Raw genomic sequence first — 15,133 nt, 5'->3', positions numbered from 1 at the left:
TAAGCTCTAGGACTACAAGGTTGCGTTTGATTAGGGGTTTTCAATAAATAAATAAATAAATAAATTTTAAAAAAAAAAAAAAAGGATTCTTAACTCCCGTGTTTCTTTTGTTGTTTGTTTCATTATTTTCATTTCCTTTCCATATCCCAAATCATTCTATTTCAAGTATGAAATTTCATTTTCCTACCTCACCCCTCATCCAATTGAGTACCACCATAAACACCACCAGGCTACCCTCACGCGACAACCAGCAGCAATCGTACATCAAAGGGAATTCATTTCCTTTGCTCTTTTTTACCCCTTTTATTGTCTTCCCTTCTTTCCTTATACAAATCAAATTCCCCTAATTATAAACACCGTAACAAAATGGACAAAACTATCCTTGTGGCTCACTTTACGAGGCAAAAAAAATTGACATTTGATTTTGCATACAAAAATTTCCGAACATTCACTTCATGTGTCCTTTGAATATCGGATATCAATATTAACATTGAATTATCGAAAATCATCATAATAGCATGAAAACCACAACCGAAATGGGAAACAATGGGGAGTGTGTGTATATAGAATCTATGTTAAGTCGTTCTTTGGTAGCTATTAACATCTTCAGGCTGAAGATGAGGTAACGCAAAATCAGGTACCTCCTCGATCTCCTCTTCAGGCTAACCAAAGACACGAAGAAATGGTTGAATGATAGGAAGAGCGGTCAAGTCGAATGAGAGTAAACTAATAACATAAATCAAAACAATATATGTAGATGTAAAAGGGTGGATGAATACCTGCCAAAGCCGCAACAAGCACCAGAACAGATAATTGACAATCATAACCAAGCAAAAAAGCTTGCCTGCCCATGCGCCGCATGCAAGGTACCTACACACAACTAATTAATCATCCTCAGGAATAACCAAGATTTTAGAAAATTTTGGACCTTAGTATGCCGAGAAGAAACAATAATACTTCTTTTTCGCATTAATTCCCGGCCACAGGATGCAATGTTTTGAGTTTAGGTCTGTGTTGACAACTGGTTTCCATTTCCATTGAGTCCAATGATCCAGTATATCTTAACTTACGGAATTTGATGAAGCAATGGCTCACTAGACACTGTAGGCTTTTACCTCCTGAAGTGTATAAGATGCAATTTTAAACACAAGCTTCATTATGGGTCTGAAAACCTCTCTATGTCTTTAGCACGGGTAATGTTGAATTTGTCCACTACACCTCCCGCCTCCACCCCACTCACCCCCATCCCCCACCATTGAGGCACTGTTATTCTACGTAAGAACTTGGAAATGCTTGTGGAACTACATGCAATACTACCCAATACTCAATAGAATTAATCAATCTTTTACTTCCCGTACTAAGATATTCAAGGAACATGAGCACATAGGACAAAAGTCGCAGATATTAGGACTGCCTAAAATTTGAGGTAAATCATTGATTTTTTTCAAGCAACAGCAACAGAACTACGACTAAAACTTGTCTATGGGAAGAGGCATGCATACAGCAGCTGACAGCTTATTTAATGAACCAGAACTTCCGACAACAGCACTTATCCAAATGACAGAGATGTAATGTTATTTTTCTAGTTTTCTTCACAGTAATTAAAGCCGCGGACTAAAAACTATTATTTGTTAGATTGAAAACAAAGGAAGCAAAATGGCCTCACTAAAGTGGCTGCGCTTCTTTCTCTTGTGAAGTAGTGGTCCTTCGATGCAGTTCTCGACGCAATTTTCATCTTGGGTCATTCGGAAACAGCCTCTTTGTGTTGCTAACACAAGGGTAAGGCTGCGTACATCCGACCCCCCCTTACCCCGCAATTTGCGGGAGCCATTGAGGCGCTGGGGTAATGTTGTTGTATTGAAAACAAAGGCAGCAAAATCATCGCAAGTCGCTGTGTCTTCAAAATTTCAGACAACGCTGTTTCCTGCAATAAGCATTATCAAGCATTACCTTGAAAGGCGTTCGAGAAGACTCTGATCAGCACATTGCAGCGCCCACTCATAGACGATCTCTGTTCTCATCGCAACATCATGCCAGCTATAAAGCTTTTTCATCTACAGAAATAGGGTGTGATGACATAAGCAGTGAAAAAAAAAGACTGCAGAAATATTGATTAATAAATACAGATAACCTTACTCGAAGGTGCATAGCTTCAGGGTCAATGTTAGGAAGCATGGTTATTGCCTTTCCAACAGCTTGTATCATATCGCGGGGATCAGGTGCTGCTAACACAACCATGTCATCTGGTAGAACCTAAAATTAAACAAGGTACTTAATAATCAAATTAAATATGCATTATGGGAAGACAGCTACTTAATAATTAAAATATAGTGTAAACAAAAGACAGACAATTTAGTCTATGGGATGAAGCCGGAAATTTAACCAAAGTGCTCGGATTTCATAGCTTGGTAGTTCTTCACAAAACTTAAAAACAAAAGGTGGCAAAAAACCAAAAACAAAACAAAAGGTAGTCTATCACAAAATGATGTAAAAGAAAGGTAGTCTTTAATAGAAAAACAAAAATAAAAATATAAACCAATCAAGAAATAAAGATCAAGATTGTACACATGAAACTATTAACAAAAACAACTATATCTGTGTTGCCATGCTAGTGAAATTATATTTTCTTACCTCCGGTACACCACCTACTCGAGTGCTAACTGTTAATAAGCCACAGCTAGCTGCTTCCAGTATAGCAATGCAAAATGCTTCTGTCAAAGAACTGCCCAATTTCCAAAATGAAGATATATGATGGTTAGCAAATCAGAGCCTCTGAGGTGGTAGTGAGTATTTGTTGACAAGGGATGACAGCGAAAGGTTAAATAGCAAACCCCACAACAACAAAGCCTTAGTTCTTGAATTCGGATTGACTAACATGAACCTTCTTATGGAAGGTGCGAGATAAAAACAAAAAAAAACAAAAAAAAAAAGTCATTGCTTAACCTCTTGCTTTCCATACGATACCTCTCTTTAATTCCATGTGAACAAAAGAAATAAAACTACCTGTTTAAGAAGATGTGTCCTGATACAAGAACAGATCGTACTTGAGCATGAGGAACAGCTCCCAACATGGAAACTCTGTCTTGAAGTGAATGCTTTTCTCTCATCTCTTCCAACCGCACTCGTTTAGGGCCATCCCCTCCAATGATAAAACGAACCTTAAGAACAAGTTCTAGCAGAGATCAAATAATTTCAATTTTTATGTCAAATGTTAAGAACTCAAAATATAAGTCAAGCGAATAACTATGCACCCCAATGAAATTTGAAAGCTAAAAGTCCAACGCCATGAAGAGTTGAGATGAGTTATAAGTTCTATGAAAATAGAGATCACTTACATTGGGGTGTAGGCGACAAATTTCAGGAATGACTTCCACCAACAAATCAGCACCCTTTCGGTATACCAGTCTACTTATAACAACGATAACAACTTGGTCCCTTGACAGGCGTTCAGGTGCTGGTTTGAACATAGCTGTATCAACAGCATTCGGAACCACATACACCTTTTCAGCAGGAATACCCGACCTTAGCACGGTATTTTCCTTGCTTGTATGGGAAACACAAATTGCTCGAGTTGCATCAGCTAAGGTAAATTGTAGAACTTTGTTCATATGGACACTACCGATATCCGCAAAACCATACAACGAGTGATCAGTAAACACAACTTTGTAGCCCATAGTACGAGCATGCATCAAAGCTTCGTGGCATAGGGTTGAGAAGGCTTGATGTCCATGAACCAAAGATATCTTCTCTCGAACAAGAATAGTTCTTGTAATTGGAAGCGTACCGGAGAATGTGGGCAACACACTTTGCATGAACAAAGGTTTCCATGGAACATAATAAACCTTTAAACCATTTGTCATATATCTAACCCCAGAACGATTTCCATACGAATGAGTCATCACTACAACCTATAGTTGACATACAATTCAAAAAATAAATCATAAAATCTTTCTCACATAATAGTATGACAAAAAAAATCCGCAAAATCAAAGTAACAAGCACGATCACTTGCACAAAAGCAACTGGGAAATAGACCATCAGTTCCTCTCTAGATAGTACAAAAGGAATCTAGAGCAGATAGTACAAAATTACTCATTCACAGCACGATAATTAAAAAGTAAAAAAAAAAAAAGTCACTGATGTGTGAAATGTGATCCTAGATTGCAAAGTTAGTGATCTACAGTGAACATAGAGCACCGAAACCACTACTACTTCAGTTCCAGATTATTTTACCCTGTGTTAGTTAACATGGAGTAGTTGTAACCTGATGACCCAAAATGAAAATTGCAACAAGTGACAATTACGTCACAATAGAAAGAAGCACGGAGAGTTTAGTGATTTATTTTCTTTAATTTAATCATAATCTAGAACCAAAGAATAATGTATCTTAGACTTCATTGAAAATTGAAAAACATCTTTCACAATCCTAATAAATTGAAATTTCAGTCTCCGCGTGTGTTCTTAACAGCCAGCAAGCACATTAAGCAAAGTCACATACAGTGGATATAATGCACAAGAAGGTGGAACAAGTCATTCAATAAATTACCTTGTGACCAAGCTTAATCAAACACTGTGATAGATAATAAATGTGGCTTTCCACACCCCCAAAGTTTGGGTAGAAAAAATCGGACACCATCAATATGCGTAACTTCTTTGTCTTCCCCATTCAGCAACCCTAAAAAGAATCACAATTAATCAACATTATAAAATATAAGCATTTAAGAGCACATGCTGAAATTTGAGTTAACCTGATAAAAACTAGAGTGGAAAGTAAAAATACAGATTTGGGATATAAAAGATAACATTAAACAACCCATGATTGCACTACACTTGAGAAGTGATTCGCTGATTCTTGTGGGTAGAGCTGAACCCAGGACGTTTAGCTAATTGCAACTGATGCGATTGCTTCCCACAAAAAAAAATGAGGACAAAGGGGCTATTTCATTGAATATGTCGCAAAGTTACAATGTGGTTGCCATGGAAGTTTATGTGTTATTAGCAAGCAATTTCGACATATTCATTTCCTAATTTCACCAAAACAAAGACGATGAATTTTATTGAATATGTAGAACTTTGTTCATATGGACACTACCGATATCCGCAAAACCATACAACGAGTGATCAGTAAACACAACTTTGTAGCCCATAGTACGAGCATGCATCAAAGCTTCGTGGCATAGGGTTGAGAAGGCTTGATGTCCAGGAACCAAAGATATCTTCTCTCGAACAAGAATAGTTCTTGTAATTGGAAGCGTACCGGAGAATGTGGGCAACACACTTTGCATGAACAAAGGTTTCCATGGAACATAATAAACCTTTAAACCATTTGTCATATATCTAACCCCAAAACGATTTCCATACGAATGAGTCATCACCAGGAATCGCAAGTACCCCGGGCTAAAATTAAAATTATAAAATTTTATATTTTATATAGAATTTTAACTAGTCGTATACGTTAGGAGCCAAAAAAAACATGGGCGCACACACGCCCTAAATTTTATATTGAATCAAACAATTAAATATGTAAAGTTGTATAAATATGTAAAGTTGTATAAAACAAATGAAGAATCCACTACTGATATCTAAGACGGTAATAGAGTATTCAATTTTCTGAAACCACTGCCTACTGATTACTGAGTACTGAGGAGAAACCCCTTCCTCTGATCCTCTTTTGTACTACCGACCATTTGCAGTTTTGCCGTATTAGTGTAGTTTTGTCGTATTAGTGTATTAGCTGTGACCATTCGCCATTCCTCCTCTTAAAACTACTGTCCAAAACTGCAACTCAAAATCTCAGTTATCTAATCCTAAACCCTAATCAATCAATAATGAACTACAACCAATTACCAATTCATAATAGAATAAATTGAATAAATGAATGAAAGCTACAAGTGTTTAAGTCACCAATCATCAATGAAGGCTGCAACATTATAATTTTATATAGCATCCGGATTCCGGTCATCTCATGATCCCGTTCCCAAATCCCAACAATTCAACAATTTAATTGCAGTACATAAAATCATGGATTCATATTCATGTGATATATTATGTCTAATTTGATTTTGGGAAATTCATTGAGGATTTGAGAAGTAAAAAGGTATAAATGTATAATTGAATTACAAAAGAAAAATAATGAACAATTTGAGTAGAAATTACCACAACGACTCGATGGTGGTCGGAATCAGTACCGGCGACGTCAATGGTGGACTGATGGTCGGTCGGAATCAGAATCGGCGCCGTCAAGACTGACTTCGATCGGAATTAGAAAAATAATGTGAGGTTTGGACTTTGGAGTTGTCACGTGTCACGTGTGGTCGTCAAGAATAGAAGAAGAAAATATTTGATACATCAAGAATAGGCACGCCACTCCCGTCAGCCACCCCTACAAGCTCGTCCCAATACCGTGGGAAAATGTTGTGGTTATTATCAGAAAGTGAGCTGATAAGCCGGCTGCCGAGCCTGGTTTTTGCAAAAGGCCGAAGCTGGTTTTGAAGTAGAAGGTCAGCTGCCAATCTGTTCTGTATTAAGGATGAAAATCTCTGGCCTATTTCATACCCCATTTTGTATGAGCTTTCACATGGCCCTACTTCAAATATCTCCATTTTTTTTATTTTTTTTTTTTTTTTTTTTTTTTTTTTTTTTTACAAATGTATAATAAACTATAGGATTATTTAACATAAATACTCTAAACTATAGGTGGTCTTCTCGTAATACTTCAAACTACATTTTAACTCAAAATAAATCTAACTTTAAGTATCCTCTTCTTAAAATAGACTCGGATGACCGTCTACCTGACTAACAGGTCATTCAATTTTAATTTCTATTTTTCTTAATAATAAAGTTATTTACTACTAATTACTCCCTCATATTCTCTAACATCTTCCACATTTCCTAAAACGGCAAATTCATTAAGATCTTCCACTTTCCTTATTTGTCAATCTTTTGTGGTTACAATATCTTATGACCCCACATTCTCTCTTTTACTTTCATTTACATCCACATATCATACTCCCACTAAATTCTACCCAAAACCAATTGTGGAAGAACATAGAGAATAGGAGGGAGTATAATACTAATAACACAAATAAACCACACCCCCAAAAAAACCCAGCCTCCCCAGAAAATCGATAACCTCACCCGCCCCAACATGCACCCCTTCCCCCACCTCCACCTGCACCTGCACCTCGTCATTCTCACCCTCAAAGCGGCCACAACAACCGCCGACATCCATACTCACGTCCTTTCCCATTCATCATCCATTCGCCGCCATAAAACCCGCCTCTGCGACACCTTTATCACCACATGCTCAATCTACTCGTCCACGTCTGGGGAGCACATCAAATCTGCACAACCACAAGTCGCACTTACCCACGAACCGTCATCTGTGTCCATGGCAACCACGAGCTACAACCCAAAAGCAAGTAATCCACCAATTCAAAAATCTCGCAACAACCATAGCCACCCAATTCGGCCACTATCTCTGTCAAATCGAGCATTTCCATGATTGCCCAAAACCGTCACGAGTCCAAACGAGCATTCCCATGGTTGCAGATGGTTTGGGTTGAAGGTTGAGAGTTGTGGCTAGTGGTTGGGGTCGAAGGTTGCAGGTGGTGGCAGATTAACTTGCTTGTGGAGGTCAAAGGTTTAACGTGGTGAGGGAGGATGATTTAAAGGTAGACGATTGTTATGCTATGGTTGTCTGGTACTCTGGTGGACGGAAATAGCTGTGTTAAAAATTAGAGGAGGGATGTATTATTACTATTATTATTATTTTAATAAAAGCTTTACCACGTCAATTTTTACCCGAGATAACAAGTCACAAAATGACCAAGTTTATTATGAGAAGAGATTATTAATAGTGTAGTTTATTTTGAGACTAAATGAAGTTTAGAGTAATTTGAGAAGATCATTGATAGTTTGGAGTATTCTCGTTAAATAACCCTAAACTATATTCGAGTTCTAAACTATATTCGTGTTTGTGTTTTTTTTTTTTCCTGGAAAGTATCTCGGGCTTCAGCCCAAGAAGCCCCAGCCCAGTTCCGCACCTGATTACCTACGTCCGCGTCCGGCAACCCAGACTTCAAAGTCAGGAAGAGTAATACAGGAGTGGCTTGAAGTAGTGGGGGAAAATTGCGAGTTTATAAAACGTAACACTGTCAAATTTCTTGTACTTGTGTTTAAGGTCTGGGGTTCGATTTTCTTTTTTTTTTTGGGTTTTTCCCATCTGTACCCCCGTAGTTTTCACTTTTCCCAACTGTACCCTCGCGTATCAGAGATTACTAATTGTATCCTTAAACTTAATTAATGACTCCCATCCGTGACTAAACTTGGCTACTCCGTTTGTTTTGGCCGTTAAGTGCTACCATGGCACGCCTTATGCCTACATGGCTGCTTACATGGCATTATATTGACCGTTTTTCTTATTTATCGTCTCACTTACGTTTTATCGACTTTTAATTATTTGTAATGACCAAACTACCCTTATTATTTTCAGATTCCGAATCAAAATCGATCTAATTAAATCGAGAAAATTTCGCCCAAATCCTCTTCAAACCACCCTCTAACTCAGTCTTATTCAAACTCAGAAACCCAACTTCACATCGTTATTGAGCCCAAATCCTTAATCGCAGCATCCAGCACCCCAATAGGTTCACACAATAAATAACATGGATTTGGGGGTTAGGGTTTCAAGGGTACCTGAGAAAGACGCCGCAACAGTGAGCGAATAAGGAGCGCGATGGTGGATTGTGTCGCAGAAGGGGACGCAGTGGCTGGTGTCGACATCGGGTGGAGAGGTACAGATTAGCAGCGGAAGAACGGTGTCCGGCAGAGATGTGTGTCGCATCAGTGAGCGACGAGTGTGGCACGAACCCATGGAGGCTGACAGAGGTGGGGGCAGCAGAGCAAGGTAGAAGGCGGTTTGGGTTGAGGAATGGGATAGAGTGAAGAGGTTGGTGAGTGTGAATAAGGCGGGACATTACAAATAATTAAAAGTCGATAAAGCGTGAGTGAGATGATAAATAAGAAAAACCGTCAATATAATGAAATTAATGGTATGACTAGTGAATGGTAGAAGGGGTTTTAGTAATGCCATGTTGGCAGTCAAGTCATGCCTTGTTGGCACATTAAGCGTGTCATGTTGGCAACTAAAGACAACATTTGACGGAAAATTGGAGATTAGCCACGGTTGGGAACCATTAGGTAAGCTTAGGGGTACAATTAGTAATCTCTGATACGCGAGGGTACAGTTGTGAAAAGTGAAAACTACGGGGGTATAGATGGGAAAACCCCCTTTTTTTGTTACAACGATAAATTGTAATTAAAAGAAAACCAAGTTTACAATACAAATATGAGAGTATCCGAGATTCTTAGACTACTAGAAAGCCAGATACTCGAACTAAAAGTACAAGAGTATTTAACTGAAACAGAAAGACGACATTTTTTTAAGGGGAGGATGATGATGTCATTGAACTCGAACAAGTCAGCCTCCTTTCTCTTAGACCCTTTTTAGACACTCCATTAGTCACGGTGTATCCGGTGTACCAGCAAAGAAAAGATGAACGCTCGACAAAAAATAACGATCTTTTCTTCAACTTAACGCTACCTTTAGCTTGAACCACCCGACTTCGGCGGTGAGAGTAATCCACCATACGTCTATACTCCCAGCTGGGTTCGATTTGGTTGGGGAAATAAAGACCATATAAATCAGTAAATCACATTCGATCCTTCGGTAATAAAAACTAGTTTTAAACCCGTGCAAATTGACGAGTATGCAATTTAAATATTATTATTATAATTTTTTATACAAAAAGAATGATTTGATTTTTGTATGTGTCATATTTAAGAATTTACATTTGAATTATAAATCACCTTTGTAATTAGGAGATTTTAAATGACGAACTTAAGATATAAGACACATTAGGTTTAATTGTTTGGGTACTTGTTGATGTATGATATGTTTTCTTGATAAATAAATTTTAGCTCCTACATGACATGTTAATCGAGAGACTGAATAAAAACCGAGTTTTTTTTATGAATATTAATATTAAATTTAATCATTTGCAGGGTATGAGTGCGAAAAGGAAAAAATTGTTGCATATTCTAAAATTTGACAAAACCCGACCTTCTTTTCCAAGGTCACAGGTATAGTGAATTTTTGCTTGGGCCAAATTAAACCGTTACTTTAGGTCGAAATTCCACTCAACTCGTTGGATTAAATATAAATTCATCTTAAATGTAAATTGTCACTAATATTATTTACAAAATAAATATTTATATAATGTAAATGAAATGATAAGTAAACATTAGTTATAATATTGTAAATTAAAAACACAATTAAAAATTGTTTTATGTAAATTTTATACTCCATCTCATTTAGTATGAAAATAATGATTTAAAAAATACTTAATTTTTCATAATTGTCTCAATATAAGAAACGTAATCAATGAATATGATTAAACTATCACAAATTTTCATTATAAACGGATATTATTCGTCTAACGCTGAAGACGGATAGTGTCCCTCTTACAAAATGTAAGCGGATATTGAAATATTAAATTTATTATAAATTTTTAATTTTTTTTTAACTGGCGACAGAAACTCATTTCAACTCCTTTACTTATACCGACCCGACCCGTAACTAATATGGTCTTGCTTCTATTCTGACTGATCTGTATAAATGATAAATCGATCTAAAGCATAGTTATATGCTTATAGGTAAAGCTGTCAAAAGATGACCCAGGCCAAAAAAATTTGACCGAAACCCGCCCGAAAATAACCCGCTCTTTTCAACTCGACCCTAAAGATGATCAGACCGATCATAACCCGCACATTTAGGGTCATCGAGACCCGCCAAATTCGTGACCCGGCCCGAAATAGGTAAATTTATTAAAATCTTATATTTAAAGTTTTTGGAATAAAATATGCTTATATTTATTTTAAAGCATATTTTTGTCACATGATTAACTACTCAAATGATTACAATATAAGTATAGCCATCGTTGGTCATGTATGTGTAACAGTTGATCGATCTAGTATATCGTTTAATGTTATAATATTGAATATATTAAGCAAAAAAATGTTTAATTTTACTCATATCATATATTAAATTGGATAATTATAAAAATTAAGAATAACTACATGTTTATAACTATAAAATTAAAGAAAATAAACATTTGTAAAAAGCGTTAATTAGACACGTTTTCGACCTGAAACCCGTATAAACTCGTATTTTACAAACCCGAAATAGACCCGACTGATATTTTACCCCAACCCAAAATGTTCGAACCTTTAACCTCGCCGCCCGTTCGACCCGTTTGACAAGTCTACTTATAGGTAACACATCCATTCTACCAGACTAAAAAATAGGCTAATAGTTTAGAACCCGCGCAATGAATGCACGGTATTTATAGAATTTTTATTTTTGTATTACTTAATCATGCTAAATTAATACCTCATTAATTTTTTATATTTCACGTCATTATATTTTGATATGAGAAAAAAAATTGAATTGTAAAATTATTTAAGAAAACTGAGTAAAATTAAACTGTAAAATAATAATGGTATCTCATTAATTGTTCATTTTTCTCGTTATTGTATTTTGTTTGGAAAAAAAATTAAAACTGAAATTAATCCAAGTGAATTGAGTAATGTGCTTAAATGTATTTTTTTTACACCACAAAGCTAATGATTCCAATTTATAAATTCTCTCAATTTTTTTTATGAAAGTAAAATCAAAACGATTTATAGTTTTGTTTATACATAATATGAATAATATGAGTCAAGTCATTCTCAAATAATAGCATCAATAAAGATTTAATAGTTTATAGTTTTATATTATTTATACTTTAATTAAAATATTATAGTTTAGGATTAATTAATATAAATAATCCATACTATGGATGTTTTTTCTGTATTAATCCAAACTATGCATTAACTTACAAAAATCCCAACTATTCTACACACTTCCCATATTACACCAGAGTGACCAGCTACCTGAATAAGAGGTAACCCTTTGCTTAAAAGATTTCAAATCTCATTAGTTCCCTTCTCTTTCCCGAATTACCATTCTTTATCCCAGAACACATTTTTTTTTTTTGACAACTGTAAAGAGAGTTTCTACAATTTTATGGTCTACCGAGTCAGGCCATGTGCCACACTATTAAGGTGTCTCGGAATAAAACAAAAACTTAAACAATGAAAAAACCTTGCAAAACTACGAAGCTCCTCCAGGATGTCCTTAATCAGATGATCCATCTTTGTCAAATCAGCAATCTCATTGATCAATTGTAGGCAATCCGAAGAGATGTCCAGATGGAGAACATCTCCAGATCGCGCCCAAGAAACAACATCCCGGACACCGAGAACCTCGGCCTGAAGTGCTGATTCCGCTCTAGTACTCACCTGTCTGCGCATACACTCACGCCCCAGCTCATCATATGCCACCCATCCAAAAGTCGCCTTAAAGGAACGTTCCCAACTCGCGTCCACCTTAATCCGAAGAGCAGAACAAAGACCCGGTTGACCAATCATGTGAAATGGGATCCCATTCCGTAAGTCAGTTTTTTGCTGATCAATCCGATCCCCAACGCTCCCTCGAGACTCTTTCAGTGACCCCTTATTATCTACCTGGTTGTTTAGAAAATGCACTCTCTCATTGATAGAATCAAATAAGACACCAACCAAAACCTGAGGATTGTTAGCCAGACCTTCAAACTTTACCTTGTTTCGAATAATCCATAGACCCCAGATAATGGCAATGAAGAGTATAACTCTTTTCAGCCCTCCCTCCTGCTTTCTTAAATATTGAATCCAATCAATAATCCAGTCGGTCATATTTAGGTACTCTGCACCTTCCACCCTAATACCAAGCACCGACCCCGCCCAGATCCTAGCGGAGGAATCACAGTCCCTAAACAGATGCTCAACTGTCTCCAAATTACTATGCTCAGTTCCACACAATCCACAGAACACACCCGCCCCCATATTTCTTTGTTGAAACTCCCGCCCTACTGAGAGGGTACCCGTAAATATCCTCCATACAAGAATCTTCCAAGTGTTAGGGACCGGGAGAGTCCATAGCTGCTTCTGACAAAAGATCCAACCACGCTTACCAAGTCTAGTGAAATCCTTTTGTGAACCCTTTCTGGTCATATACTCCTCGAAAAATAGCCCATAGCCACTCTTTACCGTAAACATCCCATGTTTTGAAAAAGGCCAATAAACCTCATCTCTCAGTCTTTCCGTCCTAAGCCTGGTTGCCAGGATCCTTTCCGCATGTTCTTCTAAAAACACGGACCGTATGAACTCTTCATTCCATTGCCCATTTGGTGACACTAAATGGCCCACCTGCAAATCAACTAAATGAACATCCCCATGACCTAGCCAGCAGTCCCTAGGTTCCGGATACTCTCCTCCCACCCACCTTGAAGTCCAAACATTCAATCGAGAGTTACCACCAGGCTTCCAACCCAAAAAACCTTTGAGATTCTGAAAGCCATACAGGATGCTGCAAACTCCCCACGAGGAACTAGTACCTGAACAAGGTACCGATACCGCATCAACAATCTGAGTCCCAAACAATTTTTGCCTAAAAACCTTGCTGAAAAAAGACCTATCCCCCGAGATCAGACGCCATCCATGTTTAGCCAACAATGCTTTATTCAAACATTCAATATTGCGAATCCCCAACCCACCCTTACATTTAGGGAGGCTCAAGAAGTTTTTGCCACACCAGTGAACATTCTTCCCTAATTTACACCCCGTCCACCAAAATTGTGCCAAAAGAGAATTAATCTTTCTTGCCACACTTACCGGAATCTTAAAAACAGATAGAAAGAAATTTGAGAGATTGGAAAGGACCGAAGAAATTAGAGTCAACCGCCCCGCCGGTGAGAGAAAAATACCATTCCATGAGGAGATCCGCTTTGTAACATGATCCACCAATGCTTGAAATATATCCTTCTTAGACTCTTGAAATTCAGCTGGGATACCAAGATATTTCCCAATTCCTCTATTATTCCGGATGTTGAACCCTTTGAGAATTCGTTGTATCGCTGCAAGAGTCATATTCGGACTAAAGATGATTCCTGATTTTGCTGTATTTAATCTCTAGCCAGAGGCCTCACAATAATCCCTGATCAAAGTCATAAGGTGAGAAGCTGAGTCACCCTTATCCTTGAAGAAGAAAATTGCATCATCTGCAAAGAACAAGTGAGTCATAGGCTGTATCCCCCTGCATAAAGTAAACCCATGCAATCTGCCTGAATCTCGGGCATATTCAATATTCGCCGAAAGGACTTCCATACAGAGAAGGAAGAGAAAAGGAGACAGAGGATCTCCCTGACGAAGACCACACTTGGGCCTGAATTGAGGTAAAGGTATACCATTGATAAGCACCTCATAGCTCACAGTGGTAACACAGCTCATAATAAGTCTTACTATCTTCGGTGGGAAACCAAATTTGATCAACGTCATTTCCAAGAAGTCCCAGCGAATCCTGTCATACGCCTTACTCATATCCGCTTTAAACGCGCACCGCCCCTGCGAGCGTTTCTTGAAACGCGAAATGTTGTGAATCGCCTCATGGGCCAACAAAATATTATCGCTAATATTCCGTCCCGGCATAAAAGCATTTTGGAATTCACTAACCAGAGAACCCATAACCTTAGCAACCCGATTTGCAATACACTTGGTGACCACACGCATAATCACATTACACAGATTTATGGGCCGATAATCTGACACCCCTTCCGGAGTGTCATTTTTAGGGATAAGAGTAATAAAAGTTCTATTTGTTTCCCGTAAGACTCTCCCCGAGTTAAGAATGGACAACACCGCCTTTGTAAAAACCTGTTTAACCATGGACCAGCACTTTTGATAAAAACACGCCGGAATACCGTCCGGACCCGGAGCTTTAAAAGCCCCCATTTGAAATACTGCGGTACGTACCTCCTTTGCCGAAAAAGGTCTGGCTATACGATCCACCTCATCATGATCAAGCCGTAGTGATACGTGATTAATGACGCGCTCCAACGGCGTTGTATCAACTGGTGCCACATCATTACGGGAAGCCTGATACAAGTCCATGAAAGCATTTTGGAAAACTCCGCCGACCTCCTCGTCATCATACCTC

At 37.8% G+C, this 15,133-nt stretch overlaps 1 protein-coding gene across 2 annotated transcripts; it reads right to left on the bottom strand.

Moving 5' to 3' along the window:
* Positions 1–393: 393 nt before the first annotated feature.
* LOC141612139 (phosphatidylinositol N-acetylglucosaminyltransferase subunit A) lies at positions 394–8,198 on the bottom strand. Of its 2 annotated transcripts, none has more exons than XM_074430856.1 (9): positions 8,054–8,198; positions 4,547–4,675; positions 3,336–3,908; positions 3,004–3,158; positions 2,632–2,722; positions 2,137–2,253; positions 1,951–2,054; positions 780–870; positions 394–662 (listed from the first exon to the last, which is right to left on the bottom strand). In XM_074430856.1, exons 2-9 carry the CDS (start codon positions 4,664–4,666, stop codon positions 576–578), a joined length of 1,338 nt encoding a protein of 445 aa, XP_074286957.1. In that variant the 5' UTR covers positions 4,667–4,675; positions 8,054–8,198; the 3' UTR covers positions 394–575. The 2 variants fall into 2 exon arrangements, with proteins under 2 accessions (XP_074286957.1, XP_074286956.1); XM_074430855.1 differs by lacking the exon at positions 8,054–8,198 and adding an exon at positions 6,157–6,294.
* Between the last annotated feature and the right edge of the window lie 6,935 nt (positions 8,199–15,133).

This window comes from Silene latifolia, chromosome 11 (assembly GCF_048544455.1).
Source record: "Silene latifolia isolate original U9 population chromosome 11, ASM4854445v1, whole genome shotgun sequence".
Classification (NCBI taxonomy): Eukaryota; Viridiplantae; Streptophyta; class Magnoliopsida; order Caryophyllales; family Caryophyllaceae; genus Silene; species Silene latifolia.
The sequence above is the reverse complement of the archived record's forward strand: the minus strand, read 5'-3'. Positions and strand labels throughout refer to the sequence as shown.